Here is a 27,912-nt window from a genome sequence, read left to right as displayed (position 1 = left end):
GGTGGCTCAGCGGTTTAGTGCTGCCTGCCTTCAGCCCAGGGTGTGATCCTGAGGACCCAAGATTGAGTCCCACGTCGGGCTCCCTGCATGGAGTCTGCTTCTCCCTCTGCCTGTGTCTCTGTCTCTCTCACTCTGTGTGTCTCTCATAAATAAATAAATAAAATCTTTAAAAATTCATGAGAGACACAGGCAGAGGGAGAAGCAGGCTCCATGCGGGAAGCCCAATATGGGACTCGATCCTGGGACTCCAGGATCACGCCCTGAGCTGAAGGCAGATACCCAACCGCTGAGCCACTCAGGCGTCCCAAGACCAGGACTTTTATGCCCTTGTCTCATATTGAGAAACTAAGGCCTAAGGTCTCACTGCAAGTGGAAGAAAGAGTCCAGGTTTGAACCTGGGTCTCGCAGGGCGGCGGTGGGGGGGGAATCACACCCCAGCCTGCTTCTCAGTGATGCACATGGAGGAAATATCCTGGTAGAGCAGGAGAGGCCCTTGCCCCTTCCCGCTCACACTGAATGTTTGTGACATAGGTGTTAGCCCAGGGCTTCCCAGCCTTGGACTGCTAATACAAGGAGCTGGATCTTTCCCTGGGGTGGTGGGACAATCCTGTGCATTCTGAGGTGCTAGGCAGCCTCCCTGGTCTCCACCCGATGCTAGCAGCATTCCCTCTTCAGTCAGGACAACTAAACATGTCCCTGGACATTTGCCAGTTCCTGGCAAACCCCCAGGTCAGCACCCCTGGTGTGGCCCAAGCCCCTCTTCCCTGAGCATTTTAAGGGGGGCTTGGAGGCACAGGACTTGAGAACAGGGAGCCAGGGCCATACTGAGACTTTTGTCCTGTGCCCTCCCCTCCAGTGACGGGAGAGTCCCCTCCCAGCCTCTCTAAAGAACTGACCAGCACACTGGCTGGAGTCGGTGACGTCAGCTTCGACTCCGACAACCAGTTCCCCCTGGATGAACTCAAGATTGACCCCCTGACCCTGGACGGACTGCACATGCTCAACGACCCTGACATGGTCCTGGCCGACCCGGCCACCGAGGACACCTTCCGGATGGACCGTCTGTGAGCTGCACATCTGGCACATCGCCGCCCAGCCCCCGGCTCCATCACCCCGCCGGTCAGTGGTCCCGACGGCGTCTCCCTGAGCCCAGGGACGGCCGCGCTCCGTCCTTCGCAAACGGCCGAGCTTGTGATTCTGAGCTTGCAATGCCGCCAAGCGCCCCCTGCCCACCCGCCCGCCCTCAGCTGTCCACCTCCCTCGGGAGGCCGCGTGTCACCCCCGCGGATCCTCCCTGCGCGTGCTCTTTCGCCCCCCACCCTGGGCCATGAGCCGTCCCCCTGTAAAATGCGGAAAGCGTGTTGGGCAGGGCCGCCGGCCTGGAGGGGGCGCTGTGGTCCACGGCGGCGGTGGGCTGAGGTGCATTTTCCGACTGTTGTCCAGCTCTCACTGCCTTCCTTCGTTCCTGGCCCCCCCTACCCGCCAGCCACCCCCAGCCCAAGGTTAGGTAGCGAGCCAGCCCCACCCTGCCAAAGGGAGAAGGTGCCAGAGAGAGGGGCAGACACAAAGTGAAATAAACACTATTTTGACTGCTGTCTTTTATATTTCTGAGCACATTCAGAGAATGCTAGAATCCGTCCCATGGAGGTAGACTATACAAGGTGTGAACAGAGCATGCAAAGCAGCTAAATCTTCCCGGGACCCATGCTCCCGCTTTGCCCACCCCCAGCCAGATCCCTCTATGGCCACCTTTGCCCTGAAAGTGAAGCCCCTGGCCAGGATGAAGGGGCCTGCCGGGGCTTGCATGTGGAGGCAGGGATTATTTCTGGGGGTGGTTTTCATCTCTCAACCTGTTTTCATCTTTTCTTCCTGTACCGTGGTCACTGTTACTGTTATTTAAAGAATGGGGTGGGGAGGGGGTGGCCAGGGTATTTTTGTTGTGTTTTTGTTTATTTGTTTCTTTTGGTTTGTATTTACACTTTGGTTGTAGATGAGTAGCTGACTCCTTCAATCCAATACTTGCCTGAGAGCATGTTTTTATTCCAGAAATCCCATGTTATATATATTTTTAAGCTAACTGGAAGCGATCTGCTGCCTGCCGGGTCTGAGCTGTGTCTCTGGCCGTTTTACCTAAGGCGCACGTTATCTCTAAATGGAAGGGCTGAGTGAGGGCGGGTTGGGCCTGGTAGGGTCTCTGGCAGAAGCTCCAAGTGGCCGGAGGTGCCTCCACTCCAGCCATGTGGCAGACTCCCAGGAAGGAGCCACGGCTTTTATTAAGGGTCTCTCGAAGATCCACCTCTGCCTGGCCATCCTCAAGGTGCCTGCCGGTCCTCAGGGAGGACTAGTCCCAGACCCCGAGGCTGGCAGCAGCTGCAGCCCCTCTGCCCTAACACCCCCCCGCCCCGTGATGAGGCTGCCCTCTCCCCCAATCCCACCCCCGAGAACCGGCTGACATTTGTTCCCTCCAGCCACCCCTTTCATGGCTCCTCCTGGCAGGGCTGGATTCGGAGGCAAAGAGCAGTGTGTGTTGTAGTGGCAGCTTTCCAAGTGCTTCTTGAAGTGGCTCTGGAGGCTGAGGTGACCATCTGGGCTTGGCTGCCATGCTGGGGGCTGTCCATGTGCCCCCCAGGGCCTGGGGGTAAAGTGGTAGGGGTGTCTTTGTTTTCTGTCCGCTGCTCTGAGGTGGAAACTTCTGTCTCGTCCCTTCGAAGCTGGATCTCGAGCTCTCGCTGGCTCGTTGGCCTGCAGGTTGGGCTGGCACCTTCTGCTCGGTGCATAATTTATCTGTGGTGTTGCAGCCACTGCCTCTAGGTCTTGAGAGCCCTTGGCTCCGTCCTTGTGGGAGCCAGAATTGATCCCAGCGACATCCCTCCCTCTCATTCCCGGGCCAGGCTGTTAGCACATGGCCAAGCGACTGGGCGGCCACAGGCGCAAGAAGGCTCCTTCCTCAGTCATTTGGCCCCTGCTGCCCTCATGTGGGCTTGGGGACACGGGGTCAGTCCGTCCCAGTCGAGGGCCCAGCCTCTTACTGAGGCAGGGGCTGGGAGCAAAGAGAATTTTTTTTTTTAAAGAAAAACTACATGTACATAGAAGAGTTTGATTATCATTAGACTTGTGTGTAGAACTTTTTAAAAAAATGGCCTTAATAAAATTACAAGCAACCTTCCTGGATGCAATTTTCAAACAAGGCATCGGGGACCCTGTGAAGGAGCCTCGTCAGCCCATCCTTTCTGTCTGCTCGGCGCCCAGTCCTCAGTGCAGATGGGCAGGAGAGGGAGGGCCTCCACCCCCCGCAGCCTATGTCCCACATCCCTTGGGCTGGGGGCACAGGTGACATTGTATTTACATGGCCACTTTGGCCCATGACAGGCATAGGTGCAGTTTGCCTAGGGAGGGGGTCCCAGCCAGGAGCCAGTGGCCAGATGTCCCTGTGTCCCCAAAGGGTTTACACTCCTGCCTGGGCCTGGTCAGGCCTCCTGAGGTCTGCAACGGGGGATTGTGCTTATTTCTTAAATATTGCTTCTCTACTAAATATTCTTGAATTGCCAAGATTTCCTGAAACAGGACAGCCTAAGGGAACCAGCCCTTTGTGATGTGAAAATACTGTGATTTTAGGCGAGCTGCGCCATGAGGGGTGGGCCGGGGCCCCTGAATATTGTATATAGACCCGCCGCCTGTGTGCTCGCTTGCTCGCTCGCTCGTTTGGGACAGGCCTGGAATGCTCAGCCCACGTGAAGTCAGAGGCCAAGCCAGTCTGTCCCCCCGCCACTGCCCCCCAGTGCTCCCAATCTCAGTCTTCTTAGCTGTGTGAACTTCTGCCCCGGGAACAAGCAAGTATGTTCCCGCCTGCCTCAGTTTACCCTCTGTTCCCCAGCCCCCAAGACAGTGAGTTTATTACCCCCAGGGACACTTGCCCAAAGTAGAGCCTGGGATCAGCCCCTCTCTGTGTTCTCCAGAGAAGAGGGCTTATGCCCCTGTCCCCTCAACACGTACCCATCAAAGTCACCCTCCACAATGTCCAGGGCTGACGTGGGGGAGGAGAAGGGGTCTTGTCAGACTTGTGTTCCCTGTCACAGGTACCCATGCCAACCTCCATCCCCCCCCCCCCCCCCCCGCACTGAGTCCTTCCAGGGGGAAGGTAGGCAGCGCTCTTCAGGGCGTCCTGCAGCGGCCTCCCTGTTCTCACATACCCTGCTTCCTCCCGGCACTCTACTGGGCAGGAAGGGCTGGGGGTGGCCTGCCCTTTTGGGGCAAGGGGTTCTGAACACTCAGTGGAAAGCTCAGGAGGCAGATTGACCTTTCAGCAAACGTTAGAGGCCCACAGCTAACGGCATCCAAAAACTGTTTGCGCTCCCCTGTGGGGGCAAAGCCAGAGCAAAATTATGGTGGGTCCCGTCTGCCCAGCCATTGCCGTCCATAGGACTCCCTGGGACCAGCCAGGCCTAAGGGAAGGACAGCCGTGTGTGTTTGTGGCCCTTGCCACAGCAGCACCTCCACATAGACCTCCCTGCTGGCTTCTGAGCCACCCGCCTGCCCCAGGGGTATGCATTAAGGGCAGGGGTCCTGCCTTTGCAGCTGCGTTCTGATCTTGTGTATTTCTGGGGTTTGGTGGTTGGGAAGAAGGGTTCTGACTGTGTGTGGCCTGATTTCTTTGGGTGGCTGCGCTCCCTGGAGGCTGCCTAGCCAAGTGGGCCCTGTTGTGAGGCCCATGTGTCATAGTGGAGCAGGCAAGGCTGGATGTCAGACACCATGAGACCCCCACACGGAGGGTGAGAAGGCTCTATGGCTCTATGTCCATTCCTATGTCTAGCAGTGGGTGTACGGTTTGCAGGTTGTATGCCAGGTGCTAGCTGCAGCCTAGTCAGGCAGGACGGGAGCAGGTGCCAGGTCTGTGGGGGAGCTGGGCGGGGCTCAGGCAGCAGGGGCTGCCTTCCCCCGCATCCGGCATCCTGGACCTGATAAGCCCCTATGAGGGGCTGTCCTTCGAGGGGCCCTCAGGGGAGCTGAGCCCCCCTCCCCAGACCTCCACATCTCAGCCAACCCTGAGCTGGTTCAAATATCCTTTCAAACTCCCACCCCCAACTGGATTCTGGGTTTTCTGCATTCCCAAAGAAGGATCCCCACTCCTGGGTACAGGCTGGGTGTGGTAAGCCCTGGTAGTATTAGGGGGCCCTCACCCCCTACCCTGGTCCTGACAAAGCAGCAGTAGCAGCACCCATCACCCTCCCTGGGTTCTCATAGAACCGTGGTTAAGAGACCACAGTACTTAGAGTGTGGGGGTAGGGTGTGGGGGCCGCAAGGTCGAGGGTACCCAGTGCCCCTGGACTTGTCCTGTCACTGCTTGTGGGTGCTCCAAGTAAGAGAGCTGTGGCCACCTGAACCCTTCCCACTTGGCTTGCAGAGCTCCGGGGGTGTGGGGAATGCATTCTTCCCCCACTGCTGGAGGTCTGCCTAGGTATGGGGGCATCCGGATTTGTCGCTGCTCCTTTCTCCTTGGAACCTAGGCCCCCACCTCCTGGGAGTCTCACGGTGTGTGACTGGGGGTTCCTGGAACATTCCCCCATCAGGCCCTGCCCAGCCTGCACTGTCTCAGTCCATGGTTTCTCTTGGCCTTTGGCCTCCAGGGTTCCTGGTTGGGTGGGGTTCAGGCACCTCTCTAACCCTCCGTGTGCCACAGGCAACTGGTCACAGACATGTTCTCTCCAAAGTGGCCACTCCCCAGGAGGGAGGTGAGGTGACCTGCCCCCACCCAGGCCTGGGCGCTAGGGTACTCTCAGAGGTATGGGGGGTGGCAACTGGAAAAAGATCCTTGTGACCCGGGCCTCAGTTTCCCTCCTATCACTGGCTCAGACCCATGGGTCTTGAGTCCTTAAGCTTCCCTGGCAGGGTCAGGAGTAAGGGCTGAACGTCAGAGTGATGCTGGCTCCAGACAGTTCCCTCTGCCTTCTGTCCTCTTGACCAGCCCTCAGTATCCTGTCCCAAGATGCCAGGGACACGTGGTACATCCCGGGAGTGGTGTTACCCCCATCTCACAGTGTTCTGGAGTTTGGGGGCAGTTGATGCCCAACCCATCCAGCCCATCACTTCTGACCTCTTGCCCACTTGGGATAGGTGGACACAGCCGTGGCCTTTGCCACCAGGCCCTGAGAAGGGGGGCTTTGGCAGCCAAGGTCCACTGACCCCGCTGTGCCCCGCCATAGAAAACTGCCCCCCTGGGCGGCACCACTGATATATGCAAACCTGCTGGTCCGAGCCCTGCTTCGCCTGTGTTCCTCTGTCCCCAGGCTGGCTCTGCCCCCCTCCCCAGCATGTACACTCTGCTGTGGATGTCCCGTGGGCCGTGGGTTGGGTGCCCATGGCGGGTGGGGGCGGGCGGCTCAGGGCGCACTCGGCCGGCCCCTGCCCATCCTCTCTGGCGTGGACGCTTTTGTCTTTGTACCTTTGCATCCTTTGTAATGAAACATAATAAAAATCCAATGTTTTCGTCTCTGCCTCCTCCCCTTTTTTCCTGCTCCTCCTCCCACACTGGGGATGAAACATGGACCTAGTAAGGTATACCTGGTGGGAGCCATACATAGGTGCCACACACACACACACACACACACACACGAATATGGGCACACTGGCGTGAGCCCTTCACCCCCACCCCTGACCAGCTAGTTGGTCCTGTCTGGAAGGGGAAGGACCCACCCCCTCCAGGATCCTGGGGCAGGCACTCAATGGTGGGGATCCAGGCCTGAGATCTCACGTAGATAGGATGCAGCAGCAGGCCTAAGGCCTCCCATATCGGGGTTGGACACTCCTAGTCAGGCTGCTGGGCCCTAGCTAGTCAGGAGGGGTGTCAGCAGCAAGCTGAGTTTGGGGTCCCTGCTCAGCCCTCCCTCAGAGGCCCCACCCCCAATCTCTCTGCAGTAGAGACCACAGCCAGCCACTCCACCACACACACTTTATTTTGTCCTTTCTGAGCCCCTCTAGGGCAGCTACCTCTTGGAGCCAGGTGCCAAGTTCCCTGCTTGTCGCAGTGAGGGTAGCCACGATGGTGGCCATCTTCCAGCAATGGGTCCCCACCCCCATCCCTAGGCCTGCAGAAGCCTCTGAGTCTCGTAGTCCTCTGGTATGGTGTCTGGGGAGAAAGGGCAAGCAGGTGAGTTGGGATGAGTCTGGGTGGGATGAACTCCCCACCCTCCTTGGCAGGACGCTCACTCCCCTCACCATTGCACCGGTAGCGCAGATTGGCCCAGATGATGTTCTCTTGGGAGAAGCAAAAGACCCCCAGGCGGCCACCCCGCATGGTTGTGTCCAGGACCACGTTGCTGTCGGCCACCAGCTCAGGACCCTCGTAGAACCGTACTCTATGAAGAGGATAGGACAGTGAGGCAGGGCCCTGGGCTAAGCTCTCCCCTCTGAGACTTTGGCGTCTGCCCTGGAAGATAGGTTCCCCTCCTATCTGGGAGTGGGGGCCATGTCCCCCCCACCGCCTGGACCACACTCAGGGCAGGTAGGGCTTCTGACCTGTGTGAGAGGATGGACACAGCAGGTGCTAACCAGAGTGCCCGGACTTTCTGGCAGTGCAGAGTGGGGACTGAGAAACAGGGAGCTAGTGGGACCCTACCTTCTATGTGAGGACCTGCTGTGTCCTGGGTCCCAGGAGGAGTGTCATGTCCCAGAGCCAAACATAGTTCATTCTAATTGCTCACATCATTTCCATTTTACAGATAAGGGGACTGAGGCCCCCTGAATCTCTAGGAGCCAGGACAGAGCAAGGGACTCCTGGTCCATTGGCAAGGGATGAGATCCCGACCTGATGTAGCCCACTTGGGGCCGATGCTGCAGGAACCAGCGGTAGGATGTCTTGTCCTTCCAACCCACGTTGCGGGGGTCCTTCCACAGCAGCCGCACCTGTGATGCTGTGTCCCCTGTGTGCCAGAGTGCATTCCGCAACTGCTCCCCGGGGCCTGTGGAGGACTTCACAGCCTACCAAGCCCAGGGACAGAGGAACAGGGTCAGAGACTGCACAGGCTACTGGAGCCCCAGAACCCTGCATTGTGGGACAGGTGGGGAGCCGTACGTCTTGGCAGTGGGGGGTGGGTGGTTAGGGTGCCTGGATGGGAAACCTGCAAGGAAGCCTTCTTAGGGGTCACGTGGAGATTTGCAGGTGGGATATTGGGGGCAGGGATGGTCCAGGATCTCATTAGAGTATTTGGGAGTCCACGGACAGGTTTGGGGTCTGAGAGGATTTGGAGGTGGTCTGCAAGAGGATTTAGAGACCTCTAGAAAGTTTTGGGTGTCCATGGGATAAGAGGATTGGGGAATTTGCTGCAGCGTTTCAGTGACATACTAGGGCCCACAGATCCTGCAGTACAATTTGGAACCTGAAGGAAAGTTTAGTGTTCCGTAAGAAGGTTTTGGGGCCCAAAGGAAGATTGGGGGCCTGGGAGGAGTGTTTGAGGGCCTGTGGGAATCCAAAGGGGGGTGGCTGGGAGGACTTTGAGGTCTGTAGCTTGATGCTGGGTACAGGGCTGTAAAGGTTTTGGGAGTCCGTGGAAGGATTTGGGGCTTTCTAGAGAGCACAAAGACCGAGAGGTCAGGTAGGGCCACAGACACCTTGAGCTGAATGCCGGGTTCAGCTACCGCCCTGAAGGGATTCGCCTGCCAGTATGTCTGCTCCATCTGTTTCCACATAACCACGTAGAAGCTGGAGCTGTCCTGGTAGCCAAAGATGAAGCCAGCATAGTCATCATCTGTGACTGTGTTCACGTGGAACGTGCCTTCGAAGTCCACGCCGTTGAAGGCCGTGTAACCTGGGGGAAGGAGGGTACCAGTGGGGTTCCAGGACGCTATCCCTACCCCCACCGGGGGCCCTGGTGCGTCCAACCTCGCCCCCGTGGCTTCGGAGTCCAGCTTGCCTCCTAATCCCAGATGCCCACCCACAGACCCGCCCCATCCCCACCGCGGAAGGCAGCATGACCACGCCCCTGAGTCGGCCGACAGCCTCGAGCCGCGCTCCTTCAGAGTCCAGAACAGTCCAGCCGCTGACCCCAGACCCAAGCTGGCTCTGCGGTTCCTGCGTTCAGACCCGCCCCTGGCCACGCCCCCTATCTGGTTGGCTGCACCGCCTTGCCCCTCTCGTTGTCTCACCCACAGCCAGGCCAGGGTCGCTGTTCATGGTCTGCACGATCTCCATACCCTGAAAGGAAAAAGGGCTTCAGGAGGGCCGCGTGGGCCCTCGGTTCCCCCGCCCCCAGCTTCAGACCCGTTCCCACCACCTTCTGCCTTGGGCCCGGCCCCAACCTGGTTGAGCACCACCCAGTTGGGATCAATCTGCGCGTCGCCCTCGGGGTCCAGTACGACAGTCTGGAAGGCCCGGAAGTCGGTGAGGGTGACCTCGGCATTCTCCGGACACACATCGATCTTGTCCACCACTTTGTCCGCGTCGAAGTCGCCCTGGCACGCATCGCCCACACCGTCCCCTGAGAGACATAGGAGGTGGGGTCAGCGCCAACATCGCACAAGGCCTAGTCACGCCCACACCTGCTGTCGGTCCCGCCCACACCACGTCCCAGCCCCGCCCATAACTGCCAAGATTGCCACACCAGCCTCAATCCCACCACAGGCCCCATCCCCTGCCTTACGGTCTACATCTTCCTGGTTTGGGTTGGGCACAAGACGACAGTTGTCCCGACTGTCGGGGACTCCGTCGTTGTCATCGTCGTCATCGCAGGCGTCACCCTGGCCATCGTGGTCTGAGTCCTGCTGGGCACTATTCGGTACTGTAGGGCAGTTGTCCCGTGAGTCCTGGTGCCCATCCCCATCCCTAGAATTGGTGAGTGGGACACAGAGTGAGATTTCCCAGAGTGCTGGGTCAGAGCCTCCCACCCTCGGTCCCCACTCTCACCCCACATGGCCTCCTTACTTGTCTTGGTCGCTGTCACAAGCATCTCCCACAAAGTCGTGGTCTACATCCCTCTGGGGAGGGTGGATGCAGGAGTCCGGAATCAGGGCAGGGAAATTCACAAGCCTCCCACCCACACCCAGTTCCAGAGCCAAGGTCATCCTGACCCCCATGGGACACCCCCACCATACTTAGACTGGATTTCAGTCTTCTTAACTAGACTAGAGTCTAGACTAGTCTAGAGTTCACCTTGGGGATCTAACCCAGCTGGTGTGTAGCCCGCTCTCACCTGGTCTGCGTTGCTTTTCTGGGGACAGTTGTCACAGGCATCTCCTACACCGTCACCATCACTGTCCTTCTGGTCTGAGTTGGGTACCCTTGGGCAGTTGTCCACCATATTTCGAATCCCTGCAAGAAGTAGGGGGACAGCAAGGATCCCAAGATGGGGGAGGGGCAAGGCTGACTTCTGCAAGGCAGCTGCAAACCTGGGGCTAGCCTGGAACAGAGTCCCATGCCTCTCCTGGCTCCTAGTAGCTACAAAATTAAATCAAGTGCTCCTTTGGGCCCAAGCCTCAGAGACGTAATGAATGGACGATGGGTGAGGGGACTGGCTGTCATCTCACAGGCAAAGCTCAGGGGGACCCTCCGCTGGCACTGTGAATGCACCACCCTCACCCTACATGTCTGCCCCAGGTATAAAATGGGCACCTTCCTGGCCTTAAACTCCAGATTCACGTCTGTTCTCCTACTTACTACTCCCTGCAGCATCTGACACAGGGCCCACGTCCCCCCGCCCCAAATGTTCCTGCCTTTTACCTTCTGCGCCCTGTCCCAGCTTGCATTTTTCTGCCCGCCAGAACACAGGCTATGGTCGTCCCCAGAGCCCAGGGCGAGCTCACCCACTGCGGCTTCCAAAATCAGGCGAGTTCCGCCCTCAGGCAACCCCCCCCCTCGGGGCCGGTTCCCTCTCTTCTCCCCCCTGCTTCAGCGCTCACGGTCGCCGTCGATGTCGTCGTCGCAGGCGTCGCCTTTGCCGTCCTGATCTGTGTCCTTTTGGTCGTCGTTCTTCTGGGACCGGCAGTTGTCGCAAGCATCACCCCACTTGTCGCCGTCCGTATTGCGTTGGTCTGGGTTCCGCACCAGCTTACAGTTGTCCTGGGGGACAGGGACGGTTAAGGGGGCGGCGGGGGCGGGGGGGAACCAGGCCCGGAGGGGCAAATGTCACTCCCTGACCAGCCCATCTCCGAGGCCCCGCCTCCTCCGCAGAGCCGCCCTCATCCTTCCCGGACCCCCGAGTCCACATCCTCTGAGGCCACTTCCCTCACCCAAGCCACATCCCCACCCAGCCTTGCCTAGGATCCGACGTAGGCCCCACCTGCTCGTTGAGGACCCCGTCCCCATCAGCATCCGGGTCGCAGGCGTCTCCGATGCCGTCGCGATCCACGTCCTCTTGCCCTGAGTTGGGCACCGTCACACAGTTGTCCTGGGGGCGGGCACAGCGGGCGTGAGGGGGCGTGGCCAGCGGGCCCCGCCCATCACCGTCCAGTGCACGCCCTTCAGGCCCCGCCCACCTTACGGCACTGGCGTTCTGAGCAGCGGAGCTTCTCGTCGGGGAAGCCGTCCAAATCCGTGTCTCGGCCGCAGAGGAGCCCGTTGCCTGCCCAGCCAACGGCGCACTGCGGGTGGGGTAGCGAGTTGGCGCCCCGGCGTGATCGCCCCCCATCCCAGCCCACCTCACCCCCTCATACCCAGGCCACGCCCCTCCCTGCTCGCCCGCACTCACCACGCACGATCGCGAGCCGTCGCGTTCCAGGATGCAGTCGGCCTTCTCGTGGCACGGGCTGGGCGTGCCGTCGGGGCAGAAGCGCTGCGGGCGCCGCTTGCAGCCAGACTCCTGGTCGCCCACGAAGCCGGGCTGGCAAGGGCCGCACTGGAAGGAGCCCTGGGCCGGGGCCGTGGGCGGTGAGCTTGGGCTGCCTGCCGCTTCGCACCCACCCCCAGTGTCTCCATCCTTCCCCACTCCTCCCGGGCCTTACCCGGGTGTTGACGCACACGGAGTTGGGGACGCAGTTATGCTGCCCGGTCTCACACTCGTTAATGTCCGTGCAAACCTGGATGGCAGGGGGCGCAGAGGTCACTGCTCACACGCACAAACCCTCAGACCTCCCACCGGGTTCACGTCCCCTCTGTATCCTACCTCTCCCCTACATTCCTCCTCCAACCTCAGCCATCCTAATGAAGACCCTTACTCTGTCCATCCCCCAGGCCGCGGTCCCCACCCCTTCCCGCTGAAGCGAGGCAGGAAATTGGCCGCAAGGCTGGAGGACCAGTTTATTGAACAAAATGAGCCTTCCCCCTTCCCTCCTGGCGCCCACCCCTCCGTGGCCCTCACCTGCTTGTTGGCCTTGGCGAAGGCCAGCCCCACGCCCTCGTGGGCGGGGCCGCTGTACCCCGGCGGGCAAGCCTCGCAGCGGAAGCCGGGTTTGGTGTTGATGCAGCGGACGCGGGGGAAGCAGGGATGGGCGTTGCACTGGGGGAGGAAGGGCCACGGAGAGTCAGAGGATCCGGGAGGTGGGCCCCCTCGAGAGCGGCGCCTCAGGATTTTGGGGGCTTGAGCTTAGAAAATTCAGGCCATTAGCCAGCACTTGTGGGGGGGGGCTGCCTTGTGGGGCAGAGGCCACCATCGCAGGGGTGAGACACGACTTTGCCTTGATCCGGCCAGGGGAGCGACCTGGCGGAGAGAGGGGCGAGCTGGGAGTGGCGTGGGCTGGTTGTTCGGGGGGGGGGGGGTAAGGCATTGCGAGGGCGGGCGTCCCCAGCAGAGGGAGGAAGTGGTCGTCGGGGCGTGCGTGCCCGGCGGTGGAAGGGTCTTACGGGCGGGGGCCTCGTGGCGGTAGAAGGGTCGCCGGGTCGGGGGCCCCGGAGGTGAGGAGGGTCTTTGGGGAGGGCCACTCCAGGCGGTAGGAGAGGGGTCGGGGCGGGCGTCACTGGCTACGGAAGGGGTTGGCGGGACCGGCGTCACTGGTGGTGAGGGAAGTGGTCGGGGTGGGTGCCCCCCGCCGGTAAGGTCGTCTGGACGTACGCCCCCAGAGATGAAGGGGTCCTCCGGGTGAGTGCCCTCATCGGGGGAGGAGATTGTTGGGAAGGTGGGTAGTCGTGGGGGCAGGCGTTAGGGGGATCGTCGGGGTGGAGGGGGGCGAGCGCACCTCGTTGACGTCGACGCAGTGCGAGCCATTGCCGGTGAAGCCCGCGGGGCAGGGGCCGCAGCGCGCGCCGCTGGCGGTCTGAGTGCAGACCACGCCCGGGTAGCAGAAGCCGGGCGCGCACTGGGATAGGGGCCGCACGCTCAGCCCCGGGGTGCGCGCGGGCTGCATCCCTGCGGGGAGTGCAGGAGGGCTGGTCAGGGCCCCGCCCCGGGGGCAGAGTCTACCCGGACCACGTCCCTTCCCGGGGCCGCCCCTGCGGGCGTGGCGAGATCCCGGGCTTTCAGCCCCCGCCCCCGCCCCGCACCACGCTCCCTGGCCGTCAGGTTTCCTCTGTATCTCCGTGCCCGTCCGTTTCCGGCTTCTCCCTCAGCGTCTCCGCATCTCCCTGCATCTCTCGCACGGCCTCTGCTTCTCCTCGCGTGTCCGCCATCTCCCTTCCCATAGTCTCTGTCTCCCCTCCTTCGTCTCCCTCCGTCCCTCATCCAATCTCTCCCTCTCTGTCAGCCTCCGTCTCTTCCTGTCTCTTTTCCTCCTAGTCTTTCCTCCGCTGTGTCTGTCTCTCTCTCCCCATCCCTTCTCGAGCTCCCGCCTGCCGCGGCTCTGCCGCCCCAGCTGCGCTCACCGCACGCGTCGCACTCCATCACTGTGTTTTTCAGAAACGTGATCTCCTTGACCTGCGGTGCAAGGGGGACGGGGTGTAGTCGGCGTGGACCTATCCGTCTCTTCCTCCCTTGGGTCCCCCCTCCCCTCCCTCAGACTCCTTCCAACACCCCCGTCCCCTCCCTCCCGACTCCCTATCCTCCCAGCCCCTCCCCTCCTTCCCTGGGACTTCCTTTTCACCCTTACAGACCCCTGCCTTCTCTCGCCGAACCTTCTACTCCTGGAACTCCCCCTTCCCTCTTTTCTATAACTTCCTCCCCGGATCTGGTACCCAGAACCCTCTCCCTCTCCACCGGGACCTCCTCCCATCCTCCTTCCCCCTCCTCTTCCAGGCCTCTCTCCGCGCCTCCGCACTCCCTGTCTCCCCACCCTGGCCCGCACCTGCTGCCGCAACAGCTCCCGCACATCCTGCAGCGCCGCGTTAGTCTCCTGAAGTTCCCGAAGCATCTGCGGTCCTAGATCTGCACCTGCGCCGACAGGGGGCGCTGATGGGGCGTCGGGGTTTGGGGACCCCCAACCCCAGTGCTCTCGGAGCCTCGGCGGGGACCCGGGACGCCCTCTGTTCCTCTGCCCTGCTGCCTGCTTTCTCCGTCCTGCACGTCCCGGCCAACAGTCCCCGGGCCCTTAGGAGCCGCGACCCTAGGCCTCATGGGTCCTCCGGTGTGGTAGGGGATCGAGGCCACGCGTGGGGGAAGGGTCGGCTTACCTAGTGGTATCTGGCCCTGACCCGACACGCCCAGGGCGGCCAGGGTGAGCAGGAGAACGCAGGCGGCGGCAGGAACCATGGCGGCGGCGGGGAGCTGGACTGCAGCTCGCTCTCTGCTGCCCACGAGGCCCGCGGGGCCTATTTATCCGGGAGGGCGCAGCCGACTCCGGGACGGCCCACCGCGGCCCTGCCCAGCGCCCAGCCGCAAGGTAAACAGATGGCGCTGGCCTCTGCGTTCAAGGCCCCGCCCGGTGTTGCCGAACCTGGACATGAGGGGGAAACTGAGTCACGGGGGAAACTGAGTGTAGAGGTCAGTGGGGCGGGTTATCAGGTGTGATCACCCTCCAGCCCTCTTACAGTATTTATTGCATGACTGCTGTATGCCAAGGATGGGACATAGCTGAGTTGCGAGTCGATCCCCATGGCGGCTCCCCTCAACTCACATTTGGGGAAACAAAATCAAGAGAGGCTAAAGGTTAGGGCCTCCACCCACCCGCTCTGCTTAAGTCAGGCTGACTGGCCCTCCACTCGTTACTCAGCTGCTTCAAAATGGGGCGAATGATGTCCTTCTGTGCCTCAGTTTCCTCCCCTGCACAATGGCGGTAATAAGTACCATTGTTAATGGTTATCATTATTACAGGAAAATGGGGCTCAAGTGAGAGCAGAGACTCTCAGTTTCCCTGCCCAGGTCTAGAGAGTTGCAAGTGGCTCTGGGAGCAGATTTATGGTCTTCTCTCTCCCTGGTTCACTGGCTAGTGAGTGGGGGGTGGGGGCAGCCTGGCTGGGAGCCCCGTCAGTTTCCCAATCTGTGTAGTGGGCTGTGTGGGAGCCCATCCTCAGCAGGGGAGTGCACAAATTAAAGAGCTCCAGCTGGAGGAGATCTGTGGGGGGTGGCCAGGGCTTCTGTTAGTGGAGACTTCGCCATACCTTCCGAGCTCTGCTCCAGCTGCTGTGGGAACAGCTTGTAATAAAAATAAAAATTACTGCTAATCAGGAAAATCGTCCCTCCCAGCCCAGCCTTGCTCCTGAGCTACAAAACACCTCAACTTTCTGGAGTTAACCCTCTCCACCCCACCCTCCAAGTGCTTGAAGCCTCTATTGTACAGATCAGGAAACTAAGGCCCAGTAAGGGGAAGTGGCTAGCCTAAGGCCACTGCAAGGGGCATGAGTGAAGTCAGAGTAGGATCATAGCCAGATCCGTTCTCTTGGGAGGCTGCAGAGAAGTCACTGAGGGTTTCCTGGAGGAGGTGGAAAGAAAGCCTGAAGGAAAGAAAGGACTCAGATCAGCAGGGGAAAGGTGAGAACAATTCCAGCAGAATTATGGCTTGGAGGTGGGGAAATTTCAGACACATTTATTTATTCCACAAATACGCATTGAGCACCTACTGTATATCACGTCCTAGGCTGGATTCCTGACATAGGATGAAGAAGCCAGACTGGACTCCTCCCTCCACAGGAGCCCAGGTGGGTGGAGAGGAGGCTGCATAATCATGCAAAGGGGCCAGAGCTGTGATGGGGATACACAGGCACCGGTGGGAGCTCCAGTGAGGTGCCTGGCGTAGCCTGGGGTTAGGGTGGGGAATCTGGGTAGCCTTCTCAGAGGAGGAGAGAACACTAAACTGTGACCAGGAAGCTGAGGAGGACATGGCCAAGCAAAAAAATGGTGGTAGGTATTCCAGGTAGAGGTACAGAATATGCAAAGGCCCTGAGACAGAAATGAGCCTGGTTTGTTAGAAGGAATGATCTCAGGATGGAGAGATGTTGGGGCTCAGGAGATGCAGTACCAGTAGTGCGGAGCTCTGGCTGCCTTCTAGGGCAATAGGGAGCCACAGAGGGTGAGTGAGAAGGCTGGGAGCCTGGCGGGGAGGTTGGGTGGGAGAAGTCAGCCCCAACCTGGGCATTTCTAGTGAAGCCTGTGCCTTGAGAGCGCCCACCTTGCCTGCTGCCTGTGGCCGGGCCATGAGCTCACCTCCTGTTTTCCTTGGCATCCACCGTACCTGGGGGCTGTTCCCGGCTGGCACTGGAATTCTTGGGAAAACCACAACTCCAGCAGGGCCTGTGGGCTTGTGTGTACCTCATGCTGCTGGGACAAGGGCCCATGGAAGTCAGGCCCCTGCCACAGGCTGGGCACGAGGCTGGAACTTGGATGCACGTGACCTTGTTCATGGCCAGGCCATGGGGGAGATGCAAGGAAGGGCATCCAAACAGGGGGAATGGCAAAGGCAGAGATCCTGAGGATGTCTCAGTTTGCAGAGCAGACAACAGACACCCAGACGAGCATTCTAGTTTCATGCTCCTGCGTCCTGGATCTCACCAACCCTGAAATCCTCTTTCCAGGCAGTGACTCCTCTCGTGCACACCACACCATTCTCATGTTACAGAATAACTTACTCTAGGTGTCTTTCCGGGTCTTTGCAGCTACTGTTCCCCATCACCCCAAATACCTTCTTCCATCCTTCAAGTCCAGGCAATATTGCCTCTTCTTCCATGAAGCCCTTTGTGTTCCTTCTGGGCCAGGCTCAGGGGCTGGTGGCTCTCCGGGACCCCTAGCAGAATACTCCTGGCAGAGAAGGTTGGAATGGCTTGACTCCGGGAACTGGGATGGTCTATGTTCTGTTCTCTCACAGCCTGGGGATCCCTCAGTGCAGAGTGAGAAGAGGCTGCTGAGCTGTGAGGGTACCTCCTAGGATTAGCATATCACTTCTAATTCCTTGTCATTAACATAACATCATTACTGTTAATAGGAGTAATACCTGCCCCCACTGTACTTTAGGACAGACTTGGAGGCCACATGGTCTAGGTTCAAATGTTGACTGGGCACAGCCTTGCTGTGTGATTTAGGGCAAGTTGCTTGACCTCTCTGTGCCTCAGTTTCCTCACTTGTAAAATGGAGGTGATCATTGTTGAGACAACTGAATGAGCTAACCTGTGCCGGATGTCTGGCTCCAGTATTAGCCTTGCTATGCAATAGGGAACTTATACACTGTGTCACTTACAACTCAGATTGCCCTTATTCACATTTTCCTTAGAGAGGAGACGAGACAGCTCGAGGTCATACAGCAGGAATTAGAACTGGGGAAGGCGGGAGCTTGAAGGCCTTTACACTTCCCCCCACCATTGCCCTTGGCCCCAGAATCCAGACAAGAAATGCTGGCCCAGGCCCCTCATTAGCTGTGAAGATCCTGCTGCCCAGGACCTCCTGGCCTGAGCCTCTGGCTGGCGCCCCAGCCAGCTCCCCTTCCCATCACACCAGACCCGGTGGTTCCGGGACCCTGGCCAGGCTGGGGCAGAGGGGCTGGTGCTTGTGTGATGGGGCCCCCGGGCCCTTCCTGGCAGGGGTTTGCTGGGCCAGGAGACATGTGGGCGCCCCCAGCTTACCCAGCCGCCTCTCCTCGTGAATCCAGAGGGAAAGTATGTCGGGAAGGCAGCTGCCCTGCCCTGGGCGGGCCCAGCCACAGGCCCAGGGTCTGGGGAATTCATCAGGGCAGTGAGGGAGGCCACTTGGCCACGGCTGCATCCATAGCTGACAGCCTGACCCAGCCTGCCTCAGACGGCCCCACTGGACCCATCTCTCCAGAAGGATCAAGTAGTTGGGGGTGGGGGAGTGGGTGCCAGGGTGCCACCCAGCACTGGAGTCGGGCACACCTCCCTCTGACTTGCACTGGAAACTTTAAGAAGCCCTGCCTACACTCCCACTTTCCATCTGCCCCAACTCTGTCCCCATTCTGCCCCAGGTTCTCGGAAAGGTGCTGATAAAGAAAGGAGACAACAATAAATATAGTGGCTACAATTTTATTGAGCAAGTGCCAAGGGTTCAAAATCTTGCCATACCACTTCTATGGGTTTCCCCTCTCTGCTCCCCCTCCCCCGGCCCCAGGAGGCAGGAGCTCACCATCATGGGGGTAGCAGGCCACAGCGACAAAGGTCTTGTTCTCTGGCTTGGGAGCTCTGGGTTGCATATCCCACCCAGCTCTGCTGTGGGGCCTGAGACAGGTTGCTTAACTTGTCTGTGCCTCAGTGTCTTCTTTTTTCTTTTCTTTTTTGGAGGGAAGGCAGAGCCACTTTCAAAAGTGTATTATAATGTGGATTTTGAATTCTCAAGGTTAGTGAGTATCCTGAAGAGTCGCTGCAGGGGGGAAAGAACCTCACGAGGAACCAACTGGAATTGACCAATGTGCCGTTCAGTGGGCACTGATTTTGGAGAAATCAGTTACAATTTTTCAGAGACAACTGTGGCAGGGCAAATGATCACCGTGCTCTTCTCTCCTCTCACGTTTAATGAGGGTTTTGTAGGTAATAGTAAAACAAGCCTGTATTACAGGGAGAGAGGCAGCCTGTGCGGCTAACTACACGAGTTTTGTTCTTTTTCTCTTTCTCTGTTTAATGAAGTGAATAATAGAAATGACTAAAGTTTTGTGCACAGGAGCAATAAAAACCCCAGTGAAGTGGGGGCAAGAAGAGTCCCTGCATCTTGGGATCGTCATGAGAACTGAATACATTAGTTGATAAGAAGTAGGCTGAGGCAGTCACTAACGTCCCCACTCTACAGACGGGCAAACCGAGGCTCAGAGAGATAGGTTCGCTCTGTGGCCTCAGTTTGGGCACTGGATGCTCAGAGAGGGCAGTCACACACTCCCCTCCCCCATGAAGGCCATAGGGAGAGTGTCCCCCATCCAGGCTTCTGCAGCTGTTGGGAGGATGGGTGCGTGAGCAACAGCATGGGAACCAGAGCCCTGACCCCAATTCCTCATCCTCCTTCCTCCTACCCCTCTCTGGCCCCCACCCCAGCTCATTAACAGGAGGCCCTTGTTCAAGCCAGTGATGGATGGGGCGGGAGGCAGAGGGCGGGGTGTGTTTACCCACTGGCTGCCTGGCAGGCAGATGCCCAGACCAGGGCATGGGCCAGTGGGGGAGGGAGGGTACTGGGCAAGGAGGAGCCCCAGCCCCAATGTAGGAAGACTGGCACAATTGGGTGCCAAAGAAATGATTGTTGATCAGTGGGATGAGATGAAACAATTTCCCCACCATACAGACCCCTTGCCTCATAGCCAACAGGGAAGAGGTGGTCTTGGCTTCTCAGTCCCAAGGTGGGTGGCCTCAAAGGTGGACAAGTGCATGCAGTGGCACGGAATGCTTGCTGTCCAGAAGTAGGAGCTGGCTGGGCCAGAGGAGACGCAGCCCAGGGGGTCAGGGAGACTACTGTGGGGGGAGGTTGGTGCCAAGACCAGGGCAGGTGAATGGACTTTGGCTGATGAGCGCCTCAGGCAGAGGGCACAGCAAAGGCAAAAGCCCAGAGGCAGGAGGGGTCTGATGCATTGGAGGTTCACTGAGGAGGTAGGTGTGGCTGGAGCAGAGGGGTGAGGAAGCAGTAGAGGGGGAGGAGGGCTGGATCACAGAGAGGGGTGCAGTGATGGGTGCCCTGTGCAGGAACAGAGCCATGAGCCATGTTTGGGCTCCTCGGGTGAGTTGGTGGGTGGATGGATGGATGGATGGATGGTTGGGTGGACAAATGGGAAGGATGAGTGGATGGGTGGTTGGATGAGTAGATGGATGGATGATTGGATGGGTAGGTGGATGATAGATGTTTGTATTGTTGGATGGGTTGTGGATGAGTGGGTAGATGGATGGATCATGAATGGATGGTTGGATAGATGCGTAAATGGTGGGTAGGTAGATAGATGGAATGGATGGGTGGGTGGATGAATGGACAGCCATGTGGTTGGACAGATGAATGAATGAGTGAGTGGATAGGTGGGTGAATAGGTGGATGGGTGGCTGGCTAGCTAGGCTGAACCCCCTGGGAGCTTCGCTGGCTATGTGGCAACCCCATTCAGTGATCACTATAAGGAGTCCATGAAAGAAAGAAATTGAAGTCCCTACCAGAGACAAAGGGAAGTGAACAATTAGGCCTCACTGCAGCCTCTCTGGCTGCCTCCCTGTACCTTTTACCTTTCAGCTTCTCCCATCTCAGGACCTTTGCACAGGCTGTGTCCTCTTCCTGAAGCACTCCTGCTTTTTACCCAGCCAACCCCTACTTAGCCTAACTTAAAGTTTTCTCCCTCAGGCCAGACCAGGCTTTCTGACCTATGTGTCCATATTCCTGCGCCACAAAGGGAGATAAAACCCTCCAGGAATGGCCAAACCACAGCAATGGTCAGGATAGTCTGAGAGGGAGCTATGGGACAATGACAAGTACATGGAACCCTCTGGAAAACGGGTGATGTCACTGTTGCTGTTGGTCCACATGGTGCTAGGGGGAGGGTGCCACTGGAACACCCACCCCATGAGACTTCCTGACTCTGTTTCCCACTGGTTTGAATGACTTACTCTTTTCTAGAGGCATGAACTTCCAATTAATCCAAGAGTCATGAGCCCACAGAACAAGGAGACACAGAACTAAGGAATGACAAAGTCATAGTGTCATGGGTCAGTGGGGACATGGGCCCACAGTATGCTAAAACCACAGGACTGTGGCATCCTAGAGCCGCAGGATCATCGTGTTACAGAGCCACAGACCCAGGGTGATGTGGCTGCCCGTCAGTGGAAGCTCAGAGCTGTAACGGTGGAAGCCACAGGACCCCAGGGAGGCTGAGGCATGGCACGGGGGCATCCCACATCTGAGGTGCCACAGGAGGGAGTCTCCGAGTTGACCCCAACAGAACCACTCTCTTGGCCATACCCTCGGCCGGCCGGCCAGGGAGGCTCCTGGAGGCCATGGGAGCTATGAGGTGCTCTCTTCCCCCAACTCTGGAGCAGCCACGGGACCAAAGGACCACGCCATTTGCTGACGCCCGGAGCCCGCCAACCGCCAAGCACTCAGTGAGTCCCTGTGCCAGGGCCAAGTGAGGCTGTCCAGGTGCCTGGAAACAGTGCCAGCCTCCGGCCAGGCGCGCCGGGACGCTGAGTGCTCAGCAGCAAGTGGAAAAAGAATCAACGAGTTACTTCTACATCCATATCCTTCTGGAGCCAATAGCAACACGGCACAGAGGGGCGGCTAGAGCCTGGCCACATCCCCCTCTGGCCAGGGCAGTAAACTGGGTAGCTGTCCGCCCCCCTTGCTCCCCAGCACCCGTCGCTGGCCACACCAGTACTCCTAGTCCAGCTCGGATTCCACCAGACACATCCGCGTATTAATGAGCTCTCCTGAGACAGCAACTGTTCACCCAGCAGACCCCGCACCTGACCTCCAGAAAAACCAGTCTGTTTTGGAGAGGAGAAACTGAGGCCCAGAAGGGGAGACTGCTGGCCCAGGATCACGGAGGGCAAGAGCCAAGGCTTGAACCCCACCTTATCAGATGCTAAGCATGAGCTCATCAGCACCTGCCAGGCTGCCTCTCGGGGCCCCAGCCACCTTCCTCCGGAGGCCCCAACAGTTTGCTTCCAGAGGCGGCACAGCATGGAAGGCAGGAACATACCCTGGCAATTTCTTCCCTTTGCTGAGCTCAGGACATCTTGTTCACAGGCCTGTGATGGGCAGTGAAATGTCATCCTAGTGAGTGCAAACTGGGAGCTGCTGTTGCTGGCATGGAGAGAGCTTGCCCCCCTCTCATCTTATAGATGGGACAGCAGTGGGCCAGGGAGTGAGGTTTGGACCTTCCTCAGACCCCCAGCACCTTTGGTGAGGATCTTCCCATCATGGGACATGGGCAAGAACAAACATAGCTGACTTTCTGAAATGCCAAATTAGAGGGAGCGGAAGCCCATCTCTGGAGGGCTGCCTTCAGGCATGGCTGGACCCAGAGCCCCAAATGAAACCTCCAGGATCTGTGTCTCTGTCAGCTGTCTTCTTCCTTTAAAAAAAGAAGGGCAGCCCCGGTGGCACAGAGGTTTAGCGCCGCCTGCGGCCCAAAGCCTGATCCTGGAGACCCGGGATCGAGTCCCATGTCGGGCTCCCTGCATGGAGTCTGCCTGTGTCTCTGCCTCTCTCTCTCTCTCCCTCTCTCTCTCTCTCTCTCTCTCTCTCTCTCTCTCTCTCTCTGGGACTCTGTGAATAAATAAATAAATTATTTAAAAATAAATAAATAAAAAAGAAAAAGAAGAACCAACAAATTTGTGGTAAAATACGCAGGACATAAAATTTATCATTTCAACAATTTTAAACTGTTCAATTTAGTGGTTTTTATTGTGTTCGTGATGCCTTGCAATAATCTCTTCTATCTCAAAACATGTTCATCTCCTCCCAAAAGGAAACCTGGTCCCTATTAGCAGGCACTCTCTGTCCCCTCCCCCAGCCCCTGGCAGCCACTAATCTGTTTTCTGTCTCTATGGATTTGCCTGTTCTAGACATTTCATATAAACAGAGTCATACAACATGTGTCCTTTTGCACCTGGCTTCTCTCACAGAGTGTGTCCTCAAGGTTCATTCACGTTGCAGCTTGTATCAGAGCTTCGTTCCTTTTTATGCCTAAAGAGCGTTTTATTTTACACATGTGCCGCGTTTCGTTTATCTGTTCTCCAATCGATGGACATCTGGGTTATTTCTACCTTTTTGCGGTTGTGCATAATGAATGCTATGAGCATCTCTGTGCCAAGTGTTGTTTGAATACCTGTTTTAGTTCTCTGGAGTGCATAACTGGTGAGTGAGATTCCAGAATCATTTAACTCGATGTTTGACTTTCTGAGGAACTGCCGCATCATTTTCCACAGTGGCCACACCACTCAACGCTCTCACCTCAGCAATGCCTGAGGGTCCCGGCTTCTCCACATCTTTGCCAACGATCCTTTTTTAGGTTTGTGATGATGGCCATCCCAGTGGCTGGGAGGTGGTATCTGATTTGTACCTCTCTGCTCAGCTCTCTTCCTGCCCTTTGGGGCGGCCAGGTGGGGCCAGGCTTACGTTTCTCCAGGCCAAGGTCTAGAGGAAACAGAACACCTTTCCCCTGATTGGCCCAGGGGAGATCTTTGGGCTGACTCTCACTGGTCCAGCATGGGTCCCATGCCCCCCCCAGAACCAATCACCATGGTCCAGCCTGACCAGCCTCTCTAGGTGTGTGTGTGTGTGTGTGTGTGTGTGTGTGTGTTGGGGGGTTGGTGGTGGTGGTGATGGTCAGTCCCTGCTGGATGCCATTCTGAATAGGCAAACAGTAGAGACTGGATCCTCTCTCCTCACTCCTGCCTCAGTGGGCTTTCTGGATCACAGGCTGTTAGGCTCAACCTGCTTTAATGGGGGTGATTCCGGTAGTGGGCCAATGTCCCATCCCCTACCTCCATCTCCAAACACTATGAGAGACCCCTCTTGTTGCCCTCTGCCCTTAGGAAAGGTGGCGGTCCCGGCTTTGACCCAGGCTTCCCTGGAAGGGTGCCACTGGGGGCAGCTCCAGGCCCAGCTCCAAAGCCCTTCCCTACTCTGGTGGCCTCTTGACCTCTCCCGGGTACCAGGCAACCTTGAACATCACAGGAAACGGGCTTTGCCCAGAACGGCTGCTACCGCCAGCCTGTTATTTCCAAATGGCTGGCGGGTAGTGGAGGAGCCCACAGGAGGGGCCTCCTCACCCCATCGCCAGTTGGAAGGCAGCTCAAGTGATGTTCGGCTCCCTTGCTCCCAGCCCTGCATCAAGCCCCAAAGGACTGAAATGGAGAAATGCAAAATTGAAGGGAAGATCTGGGTGGTGACCTAGACCCAGGGCTGGGAGGCAGGGAAGCAGGGAGCAAACAGAAACCCAGAGAGGGTCAGACATTCACTCAGGGCCACATAGTAAACAGGAGGCAGACCTGATTCCAAACTCTACCTTTTTCCCTCTTTTCAAAAAAAATAGCTTTTATTGTAAAAAACATGTAGCATAAAAATTGCCATCTGAATCATTTTTAAATGGCATCAGGTTCACATTGTTGTGCAGCCATCTGCAGAACTCTTTTCATCTTGAAAGCTGAAGCTCTGTCCCCATTAAACGACACCTCTCCACTCCTCCTGTCCCAGCCCCTGCCACCGGTCTGCGTCTTCTTCATCCATGCAGTGAACTGCTTCCTGCTAGCAACTGGGATCAGGAAAACTAATTTTTTTAAAAAAAGATTTGATTTATTTATTTGAGAGACAGAGCACAAGCAGGAATGGGGGAGGGGCAGAGTGAGAAGCAGACTCCTCACTGAGCAGGAAGCCTGAGGCAGAACCTGATGCAGAGCTTGATGCAGGGCTCGATCCCAGGACCCTGGGACCATGACCTGAGCTGATGGTTGACTCACTGAGCCACCCAGGCGCCCCTGGAAAACCTGATTTTAAACAGCCAACTTGCCCCTTTGCCCTGGAATCTTCCACTGGATTGGGACCACCGGATGCTCCAAGCTGAATGGTAAACAGTCCAGCATGGAGAAGCTGTCACGGGAATAAAGATGACTCTCAGAGGTAACTATTTTTCTCCTTATCATAGAGTTGGAAAAACGAAGGCCCAGGGAGGTGACCACCCCTGTCCAGCGAATCTTCCGTCTCATCCCCCCTGCCTGGGAGGCTGTGAGGGCAGAGCCAGCCTTGGCTTGTCTGACATTCAAGTTCCCAGCACCTGGCAGGGGGCTTGGTATACAGGAGGTGCTCCAGGAGAACTTGAGCATGACGTGATTCCACAGCAATGCCCCATTTTCCAGATGGGAAACTGAGTCACCAGGGTAGAGAGGGATTGGGATCCAGCTTAATGCCCTCTTGACCCCTGCCCCTGCTCCTGAACGGGCCTGGCCCTTGGGGAAGTCTCAGGCCTGTGGGCTGGCGGGGGTCCCGGGACCTGTTTTTCCACCCAGCACTGGGGTTGAAGCTGGGAGGGGCCGGGTCTTGGTGCTGGTGATTATTTTTTTAACCTTTGTTGCAGCCAGAGACTCAAAGCTGAAGCCGTCCTGCCCCCCACACCCAACCGGGTGGTGGCCAGCGAGGCCACACGGAGGCCTGACCCACTGGACGCCTGGCTGCTGGGCCTCCCCAAACCGCACGGTCACGGGACTGCATCCAACTCCACATCTGGACTTTTTGATTTGGTCCCGGTTTCCAGCTGGAACAAAAGGACCTGGGGTGGGCCCTGCCTGCTTGCACAAAAATTGGGCGTCGGGGGCTTGGCCTGCCCCCTGCCCGCCTCTCCCTGGTGGATCCCGTCCAGGCCCAGACAGCAAAGGCCACTCTTTGCCTGCAAAGCCCGTGGTTCCATCTGGAGCCTGGCCAGCCCAGCCCAGGCACATGGGTCCGACCAGACACCACAAGCACACGGCCAAGGTGGGGCTGTTGGTTCCTGACGTCACCTCTCCAAGTCTTCCTGTCTCAGGCAACGACCCCACCATTCACTCAGCGCTGGGCCTGAGACCTGGGTGGCGTCTGAGACTCCTCCCTGCCCCCCTGTGTCCAGTACATCAGTAGCTCTTGTCTCCTCAGCTTCCAAAATATACAAATCCAACCACTTCTCTCCTGCCATCCAGCCCTGGTCCCTGTCCTCCCAACTCCTGCCTGGACGCTGCCCCAGCCTCCTCCCCGCAGCAGCCACAGGGCATGTCTCAGAATCATAAATCAGATCGTGTTCCCCTCCCTTGCTCACACACCCTTCATGGCTCCCCATTTCTCCTATAATAAAACCCACCTTCTCTCTGTGGCCTGCAAAGCCCCATGTGATCCGGCTTCAGCCCATCCCTCTAAGCATGCGTCCTTCTTCACTCGCTCCCCTCCAGCCACACCAGCCTCATTTGTGTTCCTCCAGCACCCAAGCTCTTTCCGCCCCAGGGCCCCACAAGTCATCTCTTCTGTTTGGGATGCTCAGCCTTCATATTTACATGATGCTTTCCTATCATCCTCCAAATCTCAGCTTAAATGTTAGCACCTCGGGAGACCTACCTCAACCCCTGAACATAGATACCTCTACCCAACTTTCTTCCATACTCTCCAGTCTTTTTTTTTAATTTTATTTATTTATTCATAGACACAGAGAGAGAGAGAGGCAGAGACACAGGCAGAGGGAGAAGCAGGCTCCATGCAGGGAGCCTGACGTGGGACTCCATCCCTGGTCTCCAGGATCACACCCCAGGCCGCAGGCAGCGCCAAACCGCTGCGCCACCAGGGCTGCCCTCTCCAGTCTTTGAATTTTTTTTACTTTTTAATTTTTATTTATTTATGATAGTCACACACACACAGAGAGAGAGAAAGAGAGAGAGAGAGAGAGAGAGAGAGGCAGAGACACAGGCAGAGGGAGAAGCAGGCTCCATGCACCGGGAGCCCGCCGTGGGACTCGATCCCGGGTCTCCAGGATCGCGCCCTGGGCCAAAGGCAGGCGCCAAACCCCTGCGCCACCCAGGGATCCCCCTCTCCAGTCTTTGAAATGGTCATCTTGGGGCTGCTCCGGTGGCTCAGCGGTTTAGCGCCGCCTTCAGCCCAGGGTGTGATACTGGAGGCCTGGGATCGAGTCCCACGTCGGGCTCCCTGCATGGAGCCTGCTTCTCTCTCTCTCTCTCTCTCTCTCTCTCCTCTCTGTGTATTTTCATGAATAAATAAATAAAATATTTGAAAAAAGAAATGATCATCTTCATGTGTTCATATGCAAATACAAACTGTGTTTTATTCCCAGTGAATTCTATCTTGCCTGACACTTAGTGGAGTTGTATCTTCTTGGGGACCTAGGGGCATGCCAGTCACAATGACAAAGTTTGAGAAACGTCTATTCCTCCAAGGCCCCCTAACCTCCCCTCAAAACACCCCAGGATTTATAACCAAGAATTGCTCTCAGTACATGCCAGGATCTTTTGGGTTTGATGAGGGGAAGGGACACACAGGCAGCCATGGGGGGCCAGGAGGAGGGACCTCTAAGCTCCAACTGGAGGAGGTATGAGAATAAGCCAAGTCAGAGGCCACAGAGGGTGCTTGGGGTGATGGGCACCAGAGTGAGCAAAGGCCTGGAGGTGACAGAGAATGAGGCAGCGTTCTTAGAACTGGGTATGGTGGGGCCGAGCCCACATGGGGTGAGGGGTGTCGAGGTGTTAGAGCTGGATGGGGTGCCAGCACCTGGGAGGACAGCGCCTGGGCTCCATCCCAGGGCAATGGGGAGCCATAGGAGAAGGCACATCAGACCTGTACCCCGTTGCCCTGTGCCAGGCCCTTGGGGGCTCCCTCCCCAGGCCTCAGCACCCTGTGGGTTCAACACGCTCATGCTTGCAGAGACCATCTCCAGGCAGCTTTACACAAATTCCTGTGGAGAACTGTCTCTGACTGGTGAGGCCACCCGCCATCCCCGCTACCACAAGGTTCAGGGAGGTCCAGCAGTCCGCAGGATTCTCCTAGACCCAGATAACGCACTGACAGCTGCCTGGTCCTGCCCAGGTCCCTCAACCGCCCCTCAAGATGCTTGGGTCCCCCCAAAGCCACGGGTCTGGCCACCACCTCCCAGGCCTCAGTGGCTGCCGAAGACCTCTCTCTCTTTCTTCCCCTGAAATTTTCCTTACAGGCCCTGCCAACGCCTCCAGGAACATATTAAAGGAAAATGTTTCCAGTCCAA

General features: G+C 57.7%; 2 protein-coding genes across 7 annotated transcripts in view; one reads left to right on the top strand and one right to left on the bottom strand.

The window, feature by feature from the left end:
* The window catches only part of CRTC1 (CREB regulated transcription coactivator 1), a 79,308-nt gene extending 72,824 nt beyond the window's left edge, over positions 1-6,484 (top strand). For all 6 annotated transcript variants that reach the window (XM_055343539.1, XM_055343535.1, XM_055343538.1 and 3 more), the window contains one exon: positions 857-6,484. In XM_055343539.1, the coding sequence (XP_055199514.1) occupies positions 857-1,068 (212 nt within the window). In that variant the 3' untranslated portion in view covers positions 1,069-6,484. The remainder of the gene's footprint in view (positions 1-856) is intronic.
* A 459-nt stretch (positions 6,485-6,943) lies between these two features.
* Positions 6,944-14,563, bottom strand: COMP (cartilage oligomeric matrix protein). Its single transcript, XM_055343682.1, has 19 exons — positions 14,465-14,563; positions 14,140-14,225; positions 13,721-13,772; positions 13,099-13,268; positions 12,285-12,422; positions 11,929-12,003; positions 11,676-11,834; positions 11,464-11,568; positions 11,268-11,375; positions 10,888-11,047; positions 10,182-10,300; positions 9,914-9,966; positions 9,633-9,814; positions 9,292-9,470; positions 9,139-9,187; positions 8,605-8,801; positions 7,802-7,974; positions 7,213-7,352; positions 6,944-7,123 (listed from the first exon to the last, which is right to left on the bottom strand). The coding sequence occupies exons 1-19, from the start codon at positions 14,541-14,543 to the stop codon at positions 7,077-7,079; spliced, it is 2,271 nt and encodes a 756-aa protein (XP_055199657.1). The 5' UTR covers positions 14,544-14,563; the 3' UTR covers positions 6,944-7,076.
* Between the last annotated feature and the right edge of the window lie 13,349 nt (positions 14,564-27,912).

This window comes from Nyctereutes procyonoides, unplaced genomic scaffold (assembly GCF_905146905.1).
Source record: "Nyctereutes procyonoides isolate TBG_1078 unplaced genomic scaffold, NYPRO_anot_genome, whole genome shotgun sequence".
Taxonomy (NCBI): Eukaryota; Metazoa; Chordata; class Mammalia; order Carnivora; family Canidae; genus Nyctereutes; species Nyctereutes procyonoides.
Note: the sequence above shows the minus strand (reverse complement) of the source record. Positions and strands in the feature narration are given on the sequence as shown.

What these genes read in the sequence shown, in the direction of transcription:
- COMP (XM_055343682.1), bottom strand. Translation starts at nt 14,543, where the DNA reads ATGGTTCCTGCCGCCGCCTGCGTTCTCCTGCTCACCCTGGCCGCCCTG. An exon ending in ACTGCGTCGACGTCAACGAG is followed by an intron (nt 12,423 to 13,098) that starts GTGCGCTCGCCC and finishes TTCCTCCCCCAG; the next exon opens with TGCAACGCCCATCCCTGCTT. An exon ending in TGTGACAGCGACCAAGACAA is followed by an intron (nt 9,815 to 9,913) that starts GTAAGGAGGCCA and finishes CACCAATTCTAG; the next exon opens with GGATGGGGATGGGCACCAGG.